The sequence below is a fragment of the Chelonoidis abingdonii genome, chromosome 4 (genome assembly GCF_003597395.2).
Source record: "Chelonoidis abingdonii isolate Lonesome George chromosome 4, CheloAbing_2.0, whole genome shotgun sequence".
Taxonomy (NCBI): Eukaryota; Metazoa; Chordata; order Testudines; family Testudinidae; genus Chelonoidis; species Chelonoidis abingdonii.
The window spans coordinates 105,162,671-105,179,819 of NC_133772.1; the positions used below are offsets into that span (position 1 = coordinate 105,162,671).

The following is a 17,149-nucleotide window of genomic DNA, read 5'->3' on the forward strand; positions in this document are numbered from 1 at the left end:
GAATCCTTTCCCCAAGTGGAAATTTAGGTTTGTTTGTCCAGACCAAATTTTCTAAATTAAACTTTCAGTAGCTGGCAGACGCAGATTCAAGATGGGTCAGATTCTCCCCTAAGCTGAGAACCACAGGTATATTGGGAGAGATTGTCAGTGCTCGTTACAGCTCTGATTCTGTGCGTTGGCATGTGCCAGCCCATGAGTGAGTTACAGGAGGAAGGAGGCTGCTCTAATTTATGCAAGAAGTGCATGGGTGCTAAGGAATTGATGGAGTGGATCTCTGTGGTGCTGCTCCCCCTCAGTGCCCGGATACAAGAGGTGACATTTGGTACAGAAATCAGCTCTGCCAACTTAATGCCAGCTGAAAGATGGAGGAATTCTCAGCTGTTGAGTTATGGCTAGTTTCTGGCTTTTGTGCACCACTCATTGAGATTGGAGGGAAGGAGCTGGCCTGATATTTTTATATTTCATATTTTCAGAGACATTCTTAACATCGTGCTATTTTAACATGTCTTACAAAGAGCACAAATTGGTATAATGCATCAGACAAAGAACATCATTTCTTCACAGATCTATTTTCAAGTATCAATATTGTCTTTTAATAAATGTAATACATTACACAGTAAGGCCCTAATCCTACAATTCACTGTGCATAGGCACAGCACTGCACCTCTATAGAGTCCCGTTGACATTAATGAGGCTCATATGCAGTGAATTTAAGGATACAGGCCTAACTAGCTAGCTAGGTACTTTCGAGGCCCATATTACTATATCATCTGAGCACCACTTCAGTAGAAATGTTATTTTAGCAATATAATCACCTGTGTAATGAAGGTTCCTCCATGTGATTATTTTACCCACCTTTACGGGTTGATCCTATTACTTTGCGCTGAACATGCTGCAAACACATTTAAATATATATTTATATATATTCTGGACTTGGAACAGACACGTGCACACTGTACTTATAAAGATTTTTTGGTTAAAATTAGGGTTGCCAACTGTTTAATCACACAAACTCCAACACCCTTGCTGTGCCCTCTTCTCTGCCCCTTCCCCAAGACCATGTCCCTATTCTACCCCTTCTCCAAGGCCTCCCCCGCTCACTCCAGCCCTCTCCCTCCATCACTCGCTCTCCCCCACCCTCACTCACTTTCACCAGACTGGGACAGGGGTGTGGAAGGAAGTGAGGGATGCAGGCTCTGGGAGGGAATTTGAGTGCGGGAGGGGGCTCAGGGATGGGGCAGGTGGTTGAGGTATGGGATGAGGTTCTGGGTGCAAGCTCTGGGTGGGAGTTTGGGTGCAGGAGGCGGTTTCGAGTACAGGCTTTGGCTGGCAGCGCTTACCTCAGGCGCTCCTGGAAGTGACGGGCATGTCCAGCTCCTAGGCTCAGGGGCAGCCAGGCTGCTCTGCGTGCTGCCCCTGCCTGGAGGCACCGTCCTCACAGCTCCCATTGGCTGCAGTTCCCCGTTCCCAGCCAACAGGAGCTGCATAGTCAGCGCTCTGGGTGGGGGCAGCAAATGGAGACCCCCTGGCCATACCTCTGCCTAGGAGCTCCTGGCAGACATGCTGGCCACTTCCAGGAGTGGCATGGAGCCAGGACAGGTAGAGAGTCTGTCTTAGCCCCGCTGTGCCACTGGAGTTTTAGTGGCATCAAGTCTCCCAGATTGGCTTCAGTAGTCTCCAGGAGATCAAGCCTGATTCCAGGAGACTCCTGGCCAATCTGGGAGGGTTGGCAACCCTAGTTAAGATGGAATTTTTATAAGCTGAAACATTCACATGGGTTATTTTCTTTCAATCTTAGAGCCATTAAAGTTACAAATATAGCACCTGCTTGGGTAGACACTTGCACCTGTTCAGCACACCATTAAAGTTAATGGGGTTCCCATGGTCTGACCCCAGGAGTCCAGGACTGGGACCTGAGGCCTCATCTTGCAAACACTCGCTACCTACTATTGTGCTTACTACTATACACAGTTTAACACAACTTCTGTGCTAATACTCACGGTAGCAACACTATGCAAGTACTTGCAGGATCAAGTACTTCATTGGGGATGGCACTTCGCAGAACTTGAATGTACCTACAACCGGCATATTTTATATCAGATGAATGTTTGTACCTCTAAAGAGCAGGTGCCACTGGAAACTGAAATCTAGAGCCAAAGAAAATCTAGTCCGCAGGCAGATAATGACTGCCTGACCTGAAGGGGACCACACTCTCAAGGCAAGAGATAGGTAATGCAATCTCTGTATGATAGCTCTCATCCTAAATAGATATTTTTGATTGTACCAGATGGCATACAGTGTCTTTGCAGAGAGTCTGCAGTCCACACAGCGTTGTGCTAAAAGTAGGAAACCCGTAAAATTCAAAGCAACATGTTCAGCATGAACTGCAATTCTAGAGATGTAAGGTCAGTACTTTAATACACAACTCCCACAAAATGGAATTTAATTACGTGAGGCACCCCTGAATTCCTCCCTCAGGAGTCCTTCCCTTCTTCCCCCCACCCCCATTTATGTCCTTTTCCTGTATATCTTTCTTCTGTCAGGTACCTGTTTCTTAAAAATAGGAGGTGGGGTGCGGGGGTGTTTCTGTCCCCTGTTTATTTTACATTGCAGCTTTGTAAGTATAGACTTTTTTAATAAGTAGCAACAATTAAGACAAGATCAAAGGGTTTTCCTACTGTTAATATTTTATACAGAGAATGCACAATGAAAAAGTTATGCTGGTCATCTAGATATAGGAAATAGACAAGACCCATCCTCTCTCATGGGTGTACTACAGAATAAACTATTAACATTTTCAGATTATTCCAAAGGAACCAAATAATGTAAGTACAATTGCTCTATTGAATGAAGAATGTGGGAGTAAAAAAATCATCCACTCCAATAGTTTAGTGCCTCCTGCTACAGTATATCTAGTCATCTTCTAGAATGTTTTACTCAGTGAAAGTTGTCTGCTTGGATACCCCCCCTGCCCTCTCCGGGACGTAAAACCATCCAAGAGCTTCAAGCTATAGCAGGTCATCAGACTATTAAAACTGTAATCTCTTGGAAACCTAACATATAAATTAAGATAATCTACCCAGCCAGTTGACTTTAATTGTGCTAGTGCTGTATTTGTATGAAACATCAAAATCACTCCTAACAAATAGTTTTCTCCCCCAAACATATCAGTGTCTCTGCCTGTATGTCATCCTCTACTTCAAGACCATAACAACAATTTCAAGAATTAAACCAAGCAATTCAGGTCACTTGATCAAATTCAAGCATAAAAATCAGCAGAGGTATGTGATACATAGAATCTTAGCTCAAGTGTTCCACCAAAAAAAGGTACACAGAGGTACTTAAAATAAGTTGCCTTCTCTCATTTGACTCCATTTCATCAGTTGTTTCTCATAGTTTGGCCTTGAAAAAGTGTCTGCATACTACATAAAATGTTTGGCTAGCATAATTTATTTTCAGAATCTGGATACATAATGGATGCAATTCCTCTGTCTTGGAATTTCTTTTTCACGTTAATAAAACTCCTTCTGTCTTTTAATAGCGTTACAGTGCAGGTCAGGGATATTATTTTCTTTCTTCCTGCAATACCAAATTGTCAATGGGTCTGATAGCTTTTAGGTTGCTATTTTGTGCATGTTCATAGGATAGTCTGGGATGGTGTTAAAACTGAAGGAAGCCTTCTAGCAGAAATCAAAGTTAAACTATTATCCACAAGGTGGTGGTCCCCAAGAATCTTTCAGCAGTTTTGCACATGAAATATTGCCAAATCCTTAATCGCTGGTTTTCCTTGAACTCCCACAACTCTGCAATTTATAATCATTTCATTATTCTCTGCTTCATCTGTGATATTACTCATTTTGTAATTACTGAATATGTCCATGAATTCAGCATCAAAACACAACAATCAGTTTTCAAGTGTTACCATCCCATCTGAATTTCTAATTTTCTCTAATATTCCATCTACTTTGAAATTGATCTTGGTTAGAGATCTTAAAACAATATCAATTTTTATGAAATAAGTCTGCTCATGCAATCATTTGGGTTCATCCTATCTCACAGAGCACAGATTTGGTGGATGATGCTTCAGGGGACTTGGCAAGTTCTTTCACATATTTTTGCCTCTTTGGTTCAAAGTTGAGAAAAGGTTTTCTTAAGATTGACTGGTGGGGTTTTTGTTTTGTTTTATTTGCAATTGTAAATTTCATCCAGTCTCCCCATGCATAGGAGTAAAAAGCAAAAGGGAGCCAAATTAATAAACTGACAGCAAAGCTCTCTCTAACCATGTCCTTTGAGCTTGTCCTATTACCTCATCCTTTCATTTTAGTTTTGTTGCCAAATGTGTGTCACAGACTCAGTCAGACTCGGTGCTTAGTGTAGTTTATTACACCAAATGTGTTAAAATAAATAAAATGGTGTTGGTGTGAGAGTTGAAAAAGTGAATGGAGTGTACTACAGTTTGATTTTGTGATTAGAGAGGATTTTCATTCTGCAGGAAAGGGCTTGAAGCCCAAAGAACATTGCAGTACTTTCCTATGATCTCACCTTTTATTTTATTTGGAATTTCTTTGTTTTTATGCAGAGAAGACAAAAGAGCAAGAATAAAGCTTTTGGAGAGTTCTATAAATTAATAAATGCTCAAACTTTTGATTTTATTTTTTACATATGTGTCTCAAATACACTGCACATTAAATCATATTTCCAGGAATAAGAGTTTTTGTCTTTTTTACAGTACTTTGTTGCAAAAGCCCCAGGCACAATTTATTAGGTTTTTCCACGTAAGTAGTAAAGCTTTGGTATATTTGTTGGAGTTACCCTAGGATACCATTCTGATATCTTAATAGTGATAGCACAGTAGGCGTGCCTTGAAGCCTCAAAACTGATTTCTGTTAACCTGTTCCTTATGACATTGTTGCATATTCATGAAGTTCGAACGGCTCTGTCTAATTTTTACTAGTGAGACAAAAAGAAAACCAAAACAAAAACCCCTCACCTTTAACTGTTATTCTTAGTAAATTATTGCTATGCTATTTAGCTCTATTACTGCAAGAGGAGAACTATTTCCTTGGGTAAATGTCGGTCGTCTCCAGTGCAGTCTCTCTTTAGTAATAGTAAAATATTTTTAGCTGTTATTGGATGCTTTATATCTAATTGATGACAGGCATTGTGCTCAAATTAATGCTCAGCTCCTGTTATAATATCATTATGTCATAACAGTGAAAAATTCTAATTAAGATGATCTGTTTGCCAGGAAAAGGTTTAGTGTATCAATGAATCTATTTTATCAGGGGTGAGCAGTTTGCTCCCCATCCCCCCCAATCAGAGCCTGAATTATTAGAAAAACATCACAGATGCATGCTGCATTGGACAAAGAACACGTCTGCATTTAAATCATGTATATCTTACTTTTTACTGATGTAATTGTGAAATATGTTCTTTTTGCATTCATAATTAGGGGGTGGAACAGATGGTGAAGGCTTAGTTTAAAATAATCTGTCATTAAAATAACCTAGCCTACTGGTAATTCTTCACTCTAACTGGAGTTTAGGTCAGGGTAACAGGGTTTTTTGAAGCTTTGAAATACAGGAGAAGGAATTAGGGACTTCATGGATAGTATGATATATGAGGATATTCCCCAGAAGGACACTGTAGTAAGATTTCAGTCTCTGAAATTTGGCTGTAGTGAGAATATGCAAAAATACCAGGGACAAAATTCCTCTGACAAATATAAATCCATTTAACAATGCATTATACATTAGTACTCATTCAGTCAAAGTGGTACAGTTAGTTTCATATCCTGCAAGGAAATAATTCCACAATTTCACAAATACTGGAAGAGCCATTCAGTGTTTTGGGTTAAAAAAAAGTCTTACATTTTTTGCATTATGTAGATGTCAGAGGCTATAAATTATAATTATTGGCGCTGTTATTGAGAGGTGATATAGCTACTGACTTTTACATCTGAATCTCACTTCCTTCATGTCTACCACATAGACTTACTGAGATCTGACATAGGAAATCTTGTATCAATCCTGTCTGGCTAGCTTAGAACTTTTTTAGTAATAAGACTGTCTCAATAAATCCAGACACCTGCATGTCTTTAAAATATTTATTTAAGTGTTTCCTCTAAGATTTTGTTCGCTAATTGCTTTGAAGAAAGCATATAGATTTCAGCATGGTATTATGATAAATCTTCTTGAGGAGGGGCAAGTATTAACATTTATGTCGGTTCTTTTTCATCTTAATCCAACCTCGGTTAATAATCAGAAAATTCTACATAGTGGGTAAGAAGATGTAATTAACCCTTTGACCCCAGAATCTTAATTGGAGCCTGTTGAAAACAGTGGGGCAGTTTAAAAAAAAATTAAAAAGTAGCCTGTGGTGATTGAAACAACATAATAAATAATGGTTTTCTCAAATCAAAATGAAAAAGTGCTATGAAACATCACCTTTAATCACATTTTATATATAAGTAAGTATAAACTGTCTCAAAATAGGAGAGTTATTAGTCTTTTTCTTAGATCAGAGATGCCCAAAATTTGGCCATCTGAGGGCCTCATTAACAACTTTCAAGAACCCCAATAGTGAGCATAAAATTGAGCTGATGGCAGCCAACCTCATGTTAAAAACAAAGGGGGAAGAAAGCTTGAGATTGCAGGTCCCAAAATGTATATTCGATCTATATCTGAGTGGCCTCTGCTCATGTGAAAATGGAGGATTTTGTGAAGTCTGTTTAGTCTCTGCATGCCACACCTCTGTACTAAATTGACAATGGCTATGGAACAGAGTGTAAAACTTTGTAGCCCATGTCTGGTCCACAGGTCATGCTTGCCTTTGTTTTACAGAGTTTCTTTTTAGAAGTCTGGTCTTTGGTAGTTACTCTGGGGTCCTCAAATTGAAAGAGAGCTTTAAAATTTTTTCTAGAGGGAAACACCTGTGTTTTTCTAACAATAGTTATGCAGTTGAACATAGGTATGTAATTCAAATCGTGCTTCCAAGAATATCTCACTGCTGAACAAAAATTGGCAGCAAAAGTGTACCATGGTGTCAAATACTCTTCTACAAGACACTTTCCTGTAGCCCCTCCACCACCATTGTTTGAAGGCTGGATTGTCTTGGTGTGCACAAAGGACATAAGCTTTATGAAAAATTGAAAAATTTCAACACGCATTACCTAAATAATAAATATTCATAAATAATACCTATGAATAACAAATGAGACAGCCCTTCACAGATACTGTTTGACCTGTATAAGGAACAACAACATTGGCACAAGGGTGCTTAGCCCATCTTTGCCCTCTCATATATTTAGGATGGACTAGATTACATTAGAAGGTTTTCCTGTTTTTGCGGGAGGGGTTGTCCTAGATACTAGAAATAGAGTTTGTTTTTTACTTGCACCGCTTTAAAGTTTTTCTCTCTTTGCCTTGCATTTCAGGAATTGAAGTAGTTAGCTCATTAGTAATCTAATAGGCAATGACTTTTTCAAAATGTGATTAGATGCACATTATATACAACTCATTTTGCTCTTCTTACCCTTTCAAATGCTGAATTCTGTCAGTGTTGATACACAAGTATAACAGGGGCAGTGGGTAGCGGAGAGGAGAGAGAAAGTAGATGGAGGAGGAGGATTCATCCACCCTCTAGTTTAGTAACTCAAACTAGCAAAATGGAGGAAATCTTATGGGAATGGTCATGAGTCAGTCACACAGAGAGGAAAAATAGTTTTGTGGTATCCTTCCCTGGCACCACCAGTCCAGGAAAAACCCAGCCATAGTGCTTCTCTACAACTCGATGAGGCAAAGGTGGAGAACAGCCTCCAAGAACAGGAACAGCCAATCCTACACCAGGAAGGAGTAGAAAATAAAAGCTGTTTAACTGAGAGAAGCGACAAATGAGTGACATGAGTGAGTCAGTATTTTAGTGGGAGCTGGCAATGACACCTGTAATTAAAGGTGATTAACACTTCCCATTGTAAGTCCCTGTTTTCAGTTGCTCTTAACTTTTCAAATTTAACCATTCAGGCTAAAATTTTCCATGCCTTGTATCTACTTGAAGATAACTTTTTTGTTTTGTTTTGTTTTTTAAAGTTTCAGCAAAAATGGTTGAGCTGTGTCCAAAAATGAGGTTAGGGAAAACTATGCTGCTTTGTCAATATTAAAAAAAATTTTACTGCCATTTTATTGAAAAGCTAAAATTCTTAAACGTGATGGTGCTTAGACTTGCACTTTGTCCGGCATATAATCCAGGTGCCTTTTACTGTCACCCATAGGTGCCGACTCCATGGGTGCTCTGGGGCTGGAGCACCCTTGGGGAAAAAATGGTGGGTACTGAGTAACCCCTAGCTGCCCCCCCCCGCAGAACCTGCCCCTCCCCTCAGCGCCTCCTGCCTGCTGGTGAGCTCTGCTGATCAGTGCCTCCCCCTCCCTCCTCACACATATCACCTGCCTCAGATCAACTGTTTGATGGTGTCAGGAGCCACTGGGAGGGAATATGGAGGAGTATGGGCACAGCATGCTCGGGGGACGGGGCAGAACAGGGCAGGGAAGAGGCAGGGGTGGGAGGAAGCAGAGTGGGGGTGAGGTCTTGTGGGAAGGTGTGGAGTGGGGGCAGGCCCGGACAGAGCCAGGGGGAGTACCCCCTGGGAGATTATAAACTCAGCACCTGTGCTGTCACCACAAAAATTCCACCCAGATTTGGCCAAATGATTATATAATATAGCAAACAAGCTAGAAAAGATCAGTGAGACTTTCGTGCTGAATTTACCCTTTCTCATAATATAAGAAGAAAACAGTTGAAAATGTAAAATTGACAAGAGGAGAAACTTTTGTTGCAACACATAATCCATGGAACTGATTGCCTCAAGTTATTATTGAGACAAAGAGCATAATGGGATTCTAAAAAGGAACAGACATTTTATGGGTAATAAAGAATATCTTCAGTAACACTAGTTATACATTTGTGCTTAATAACATAAGCCAACTACTAACAGCCTAAGTTTAGGAGAAAACTTTCCCAGTTGACCCCTTATTGCGTAAATGTCCACTATAGATATTTCACACATTCCTCTGAAGCATCTGATGTTATCCACTATTGGATACTGGATTGACATATCTAGACCAGTGGCCTGATTCAATATTGCAATGACTGTGTTCCGTAGCCAGCATGGGGAGATAATGGCAGCATGGTAATGAGTCAGTAAGATGTGACTGCTGTTGGAAAGAGGCACTTTATCAAATATACCAAAACATGTCCACATAGTCATAGAGTTCTCAATACTATTTATAGCAGGGGTTTAAACAATGTTCCCTGTAGCATTGGTAGACCCATGTTCCTGAAGGCTGCCTTAAGCCACAGAACTTTTAAAGGAAGCCTCCTCTTCTGACCTTTCTCACAGGGGAGGGGTAAGAAAACTGGACACAGACACAGTAGCAGAAGAGATGTTAGAGACTAGAGGATGCCACATTTATAAAGATTTTCATTTTGCCCTTGTATAGATCTAATCTGAGTTCCACCATTCCAGATTTTTCACCTGTTATTGACATTAAAGTTTAAGGAGCCTACGTTAATCATTTGTTGGGGGGGGGGGAGATGATGATTTATAATATGCCATAAACTGCTTGCATAGTATAAATATTTTTACTTGAAGAAAGTCTATGTAGATTTACATTTTTATTAATTCATAAATATAAATTAGAGAGCCTTTCTTTCATGCAATATCTTTTGTGAGTGTTTGTTTTCCAATGTGTGGTTCATTCTTTTGAGAAAACACAGATTTTTGAACTAATTCCACCACCTACTACATCAGAGAGAGGTGAACACTTGCCAAAGTCAGCTTCTGACCGGCAGTATGTTAGAAATTAATCAAGAAGCAGAAGAATCAAAACATTAAAAAGCCTCAGAAATCACTGCTCTGTATTTGAAAGAGAGCAAAATTATTGCAGTGACTTTGTCATTTTATATTTCTCTCTAAATTTGTGCGCAACTCTGTTATCTCATTCTTCCAAGAACATGTTGATCTCAAATGTAATACATTTGTGCTTTACACATACCTCTATCCCAAGGCTTGGATTTGGGATGTTTCCTGATTTGCAACTTCTTATAGTATTACTAATCTCTATAAATTTGTGATTTTTCCTTCGGCAAACATTACATATGTGTTTTGACAATAATTGGCCTCAATAGAGAGATAAAAATGAAATGCCATGTATTCCCAATGAAGAGGCATATTTTCATCTTGATGTGTAGTGATTTACTCCATGTATCAAATTTAGAATATATCTCTTTGTTTATTAACTGCAATCATGTTTCAAAAACTGTAACTTAATGTGTATAATCATATCTTGATTTTTCCATTTGCAGTGGAAACCAGATCTAAAGACTTGAACCTGTCAGAATAAAATTGAATCTAGTTTTACACTAACTGGATGAAATTCATAAAATTTCTATAGACCCACCATAGTTGACAGTATCTGTTGATTGGCTTTTTTTGTTCTCCTACAAAAGGCACATGTGTGTGAAGGGAGGGAGGAGTAATCCTGGATTAATTAACAAACTATGGAGGTCCATAATGGTTCAAGTGATGATCTGAATTTTTCTCTTCCTCAGTTTTTTGTGAAAGGGGATTTCCCCCTTTGCTACTGCATAATTTTTGCATGTAGAAAAACTGAAGTATATTTGGTATTATTTTTTCCTTACTTCTTGTTTCATGCAAATGAGAATAAATGTATCTATGACGTAAAGAAGACAAAAATTTCCTCATACTTTGGTATATACCTGTGTGCTGTTTGTGCATATATAAATACAATATACTGTAAAAGAATTGTATTCAGAATGCAAGTTAAAATGTATATATAGAAAACAAAACATCATCAGTTTAGTGTTTGATGCCTTTGTTTTAATCTGTTACCAGCTTTGCATCAATCTATTTACTCTTTTTTTTCTTAATCTGCAGTCCCTGGATGGATTTGTATTTGCACTAAACCAAGAAGGAAAATTTTTGTACATTTCAGAAACCGTCTCCATCTATTTAGGCCTATCCCAAGTAAGTAAAAAATTTTTATTCTAGAATGTAATTGTGTAAGCTGCACTCTTCTGCTAAAGTAATAATCTATTTTGCAGTATTTTACTTGAATTGTGGAATCCATTATTTAAGGTCTGTGTCCGGTTCATTCTGAGAAGTAATTGAGAAGTATATGTGTCAGTATTGAATGTTCAGATAAAATAAACTTGGGCCTGAAAACTTTTTGTCACATAGGATCATTATTAATGTATTGAGAGCAAATGAATTTTCTTTTCTCAGTTATTTTGAACTTTAAACCTCTATACCTGGTAGGAAAGGGACACACTAAAAGTACTTCCCTTGTGTCCTATTACTGGATGTTTATGGAGTACCCTTTATTATCCTGGGAGCTGACACAATGACAGGGAGTCATTTGGAGTCAAGAAATGCTGGAAGAGACCATTAAAATGTCTTGCAGGGAGGGTTCCAACAAGGTCATATTTTGTAGCCTTCACAAATGTTCACTAATACAAATGACAAATTTATAAAATACAGTATTCTGATTATTTGCAGTTTAATTGCTGACATCTGTTTTTCAGAGGCTAAAAGGGAAGGAAAAAGGAAAAGTTGCTTGTTGTGGCTTATTGCTAATCCTACTGCATTCAGAGGCTTCTAGCCGAAATAGCTCCCTTCTATTTGGATTCAGAAATGCAGCAGAGAGTTTTTGCATGATGATTTGCCAAGTAGGATCATCTACTTCTAGTACAGTCACCCTGAGGAGATAAAAATGGAGATAATGTTTGTGTCTCCTCTTTTAAATGGGGACCCATAGTGAACTTGTTGCTTGAGTAAGTTGGCACAGCTCAGAGGAGGCAACTATTAGTATTGGAAGCTTTCAAAAGCTAGTGATTTTGCTGTGCCCCAGCTACATTAAGAATGAGATTTTAAAATAATGAGAGTGATTTTAATGTTTGGTGCAGAAAAAGACTACATTTAAATATTATCTGATGAGAATCAGAATAGAGTTATTAATTCTGCAGAGAACATCCAAGCAGTTGACTATAGTGTGTACAGCAATTGTGTTTTGTGGAGACTTTAGCAAACCAAATGATAGAAATAGAAATGGAGCTATTTTTAATTTAGTATTCATATTCTTGCCCCTCATTGAAGTCCCTAGTTTTGTAATGGGCTTTAATCCCTGCCTTAATCTGTTTGGGAACTAGTATCAAGAATCTCAGGTTTTGAAATTGGTGCACCACCATGTTGCTAAAACAGTAAAGAATCAGCACTTTAATGTTGTTATTGTCTTAAACTCATATTAATCTGTTTTATGCATAGTATCCAACAAAGTTTAATAAGCCAATAAAGAAAAAAGGATGAATAATTAGTTTAAGCAGGTAAATGCTAATTAGGGAACTCCTGAAAGGCATCCATTATGCACTAGCTTAAAACAAATTTTACAGCCCTGGTTAGTGGTGTAATCCAAATTCTGTCAAGGCAACTGCATTTTCTGTAATTGAGATGTGTATGTTTGCTTTGTATAACAGATGGCTCTGTATGCTTAGACTGATAGCTAGGAAAATAATAATTGCATTATTCTGGCCAAAAGAATATTAGCTCTTGGGTTTTGGCCATTTCAGTCAGTCCTCCTGCCAGCACAGCATATGCACATATATGGATTGGATTTTCAAGGAAATTGATGCATCTGGAATAGTGTGGCCATCTGAAATATCATCTGTTAAAGAAAAATGTGGCTTTAACCCTATGCTAGTCTCTTGTAAAAGCATTTTCTTCCACTGATTTTTAACTGCAATAGCTGGTAAGACTCACCTTATTCTAAACTTGTGTCAAGTTGTTGAGACATTACACTTCATCCTTTGAAGCAAGCGTTCAGATGAATAAAGCAATTACTATTTTTATTAATTATTTGTGTGACTGTAGCACACAGGACTTTAGTAATGGACCAGGACACTATACTAGGTTCTATACAAACATGGAACAAAAATACATTCTCTGTCCCAAAGGGCTTACAGTCTAAGATGAGAGACAACAGGGGGCTGCAGGCCAGTGGGGGAGTACTAAGAAACAATAAGACAATATTGGTCAGCCTGATGGGATGTGGTCTCAGCACATCAGCAGCCTAACTATTGTCACATTTTTTGTAGGCTTAATGGAACAGTATGGTTTTGAGGAGGGTTTTGAATGAGGTCAAGTTAGATTTGGAGAGGTTTATGGGGAGCTCCTCTCAAGCATGAGGGGCAGCATGGCAGAAAGCACAAAGGTGCTTGTTAGAAAATGTAACAAGCGGATGATGGAGGCTGGCATCCTGATCAGATCGGAAGCGAGAGCTGACATCGACATGAAAGGTGATGAGCAGAATAAGAATAGCCATGAAAGGCCTTATAAATGAAGATGAGTAGCTTATATATGATGTGCTTGAGACAGGAACTCCAATGGATTGCCTAAACATGTTACAGTATTTGACATATCATAACATCTCTTTGCATTTACTAATCGAGGTATCAATGCAAAATTGTGGACTTGATCACCATAATAAGTGAAATCTGCTGAGGGCATTTGATTTACCCACTAAAATATGTCTAGTTGGTGTCTCCATCAATCTTTGCTTAGGACATTTGTACTTTATCAGGCCATAAATGAGTAAACATTGTGTACACTGTATACATACTTACCACATTTTTTCAGCTGCCTTCCTGTAAATGCTGTAAAATCTTACAGATGCATCACTAGCAGCAGCTAAAGGAAAACTGCAATCATGCATACTAAATAGCCATTCAAATGCTTTATTTATTACAAAGCGCTGATTGGCAAAAATAGCCATGCAAACAAATTCTCGAAGTACAAAGGAAATGCTAATATGTCACTACAGTAATTTCAAAATAGTCCAAAGTGAGGAAGCCATTGCAGTATGTTGTTGTTTCATTGAATTGTGATATGTGATGAAGTTGGCAAGAACAAGCATTAATGGGATACGAACACATAAGATATCTTGCCTCCAATTCTTTGCATTATAGAATCATAGCAATGCAGGGCTGGAAAGGATCTTGAAAAGTCATCAAATCCAGTCCCCATGCTGAGGCAGGACAAAGTAAATGTGGACCTGCCCTGACAAGTGTTTGTCCAACCTCTTCTTGAAAATTTCCAATGACTTGGATTCCAGCACCTCCCTTGGAAGCCTATTCCAGAGCTTAACTACCTTTATATAAAGTTCTATAAGATAAATATTACTTGGTTCCTCTGTGAAGCTGGCTGAAGATAGATTTGTGTAGCATGCACCCTGTAGACACTTTGTGAAACTTCTAAAACATTTTATAATGTAAATTCTAAGCTTCTTCAGTTGATTCCTCTTCCTGAAGTGCTGGCTTATGAGTTTAATTTTAATGTGTAGTGCTGCTTTGCTTACAGTACTTTGTTTTTGTTTGTCTTTTTTATTTAATATGAATGAAAATTGGGTAGCTCATTTTTTTAGAAATAAACAGGAAAAATGTCACATCCAATTAAAAGAAAACTGTCTTTTGACCTAACTTCAAAGGATGAATGTAGAGTTTTCTCCACAGGCTCAATTTTTCTCTTTTGTGTAACTTGAGAGTCAGTGGTTCAATAAAATGGATGCTGATGTGCAAAGTAAGATTAATAGTAAAGAAATCTGATAATACACCTCTACCCCGATATAACATGGTCGTGGGGAGCCAAAAATCCCTACAGCATTATAGATGAAATGCCGTTATATCGGGGTAGCGGTGGCAGGGCTGCAGCGGTGATTTAAAGAGCCCAGGGCTCCGGCCACGGGGAGCCCCAGGCCCTTTAAATCGCTGGCTAAGCCCCGCTGCTGCAGCCCCGGGGTAGCGGCAGCAGGGCTCCAGCGGTGATTTAAAGGGCCCGGGGCTCCCTGAAGCCACCCTGGGCCCTTTAAATCGCTGGCGAGCCCCGCTGCTGCAGCCCTGAGGTAGCAGTGGCAGGGCTCCAGCAGTGATTTAAAGGGCCCAGGGCTCCCTGCAGCAGCAAACCTATGTTATATCAGGTCGTGTTATAATGGGGTGGAGGTGTACTGATATCTCTAGAGCTAGTCTGGGGCTAATAATGAGGTTACTTGTTACAAAGTCTGGGCCTACTGTAATAATATATAAAAATTGTAATAACGACTCTTTCAACATTGTAATGAATGTACATTGCAAATAGACACCAAAATATATATATTTGGGTTTTAAACACTTTGGCCTGGATTCACAAAAGGATGTATGTGCCTAAATCCCGGAATCAGACCCTCTTGGGATTACCAATCCCCCCCTCCTCAGCTGCCTCCAAATTGTATAGGTGCCCAAAATTACTTGATACCTAAAATTTTTGAAGGAAAAGGCACCCCTCTTTCTGCTTCTGACCACACTCACTGCAGCCCCATGCCAGGCACTCAGATGCCTAAGCCCCAGAGCAATGCACAAACTGGGAGAAGGTAGGTGTTTCTCTGCCTGCAGGGCTCAGTCTGGTAAGCATGCTCAGACCTTATCTAGTGGATTGGGCACCTGTATATCAGTTTACAGAAAACAGCTGGGAGGAGTTGTGGGAGAGGAAGGAGACATTACCTTTAGCCCAGTGACTAAGGAACTCCCCTGATTGGTGGCAGATCCCAGTTCAAATCCCTTTTCCCCCTCAGGTGAAGTAGGAACTTGAACCGGGAATTTCTCACATCCATACTGACATACCAGGTGAGTATCCTAACTACTGGGCTAAAAGTTATGAAGGAGCATGTCCTCCCCCTACCCTCTGCCTTTTTCGTAAAGGCACCTAACACTGGAGATGGTTTATAGCTAAGAATCCCAAGCAGAGGAAGGTGTGTCCCTGTAGCCCAGACTAAGGTGCCCATCTCTCAGAGATGTGCAGGGCTTACCACACATACCTTGGCTTCATACATCCCATTGGCTACCTTATGCGAGGAGCCTCCTTGCATGCTGTCTTTTCTGAATCCCATTCTGAGGTGCCTCTCTCTTCCCATTCATTTAATTGAAATCCTAGGTGCTAAACTCAAGGCTTTGTGAATCCCAGTGATTTTCTAGACACCTGCGTTTCTTTGTGAGTCTAGCCCTTTATCTGCAGGCTAGTGATGAATTTCATCTTAGTTGGTTTGCAGAATTTGATTTTAGAGTGCTTCTTCGAAAACAGTTCACTCTGGAATGGCATTGCGAGCAGTTTCAGAGAATATCAGATGCACATTTGTGGCAGATACTAAGGAGAAGAGATGAAGGAAACTAAAATAAGGGTTTAAAAGTTAGTAGAAATGGGCTGCATTGTATAGGCCATATCCTCAGCTTGTGTAAATCTGCATGGTTCCATTATGATTTGGTCCAGTATAAAGTGGCCCAGAAACTGTAGTATTCACATGTAGACTCATGATCATTTACAAGCTTACAGTGCATGTGTACATGGGGGTTTCTACAGGGGGATTTTTGCATGGAATTATTTACAGCAGTAAAACATGTAAGGAAAAATTCTGGCCCCATTGAAGTCAACAGCAAACTCCCATTAAATCCAACTGGGGCGGATTTTACTCCTGGAGTAGATGAGTGTGCTCAGAAGCAGAAAAAAAGAGCACCTAAAAAGTGACTTGCAATGGGTACATGCCACTTTTCACACTGGTGCAACACATCTGCATCAAGGGTGCCAAAATCCCCAGTGCAGGCCAGCTGTGTTTGTCCTTGCAGCCACATTGCAAATCCAGCAGGCAGTTTGAAATACCAAGAAACTACTATCCTTTGAAAATGAACATCTCCAGAATTTCTTGAATTATTAATAGAGTGGGAATAGATTTCAAATAGAGATGCCTAAATTGGTCACCAGATTCCCACATCTGGGCACTCAAATGGACACTCAGGCACTCAAATTGCTATTTAAGGCCTCTGAATGGCAATGTGAATGTCTAAATCTGGGATTTGGGTACATAATTTAGGTAGCTAGATTTACAAATGGGCCCACAGCATGTTTTATCTTTGAATTGAATAATTTCTGCTTAAAAGAAAAATTACATCTAGAACAAAAATGGGAAATTAACAGAGTTTTATCATTAAAAAACATGATCGGCCAACGAACTGGCTAAATGTCTTCTCATTTTCCTGAAACAAGCTCTCAGTCATCTCC

At 39.3% G+C, this 17,149-nt stretch overlaps 1 protein-coding gene across 4 annotated transcripts in view; it reads left to right on the top strand.

Moving 5' to 3' along the window:
- Nucleotides 1–17,149, top strand: part of NPAS3 (neuronal PAS domain protein 3) — an 842,887-nt gene that overhangs the window by 573,938 nt on the left and 251,800 nt on the right. For all 4 annotated transcript variants that reach the window (XM_032798433.2, XM_032798434.2, XM_075065506.1 and 1 more), the window contains one exon: nucleotides 10,952–11,041. In XM_032798433.2, coding sequence (XP_032654324.1) covers nucleotides 10,952–11,041 — 90 coding nt within the window. The remainder of the gene's footprint in view (nucleotides 1–10,951; nucleotides 11,042–17,149) is intronic.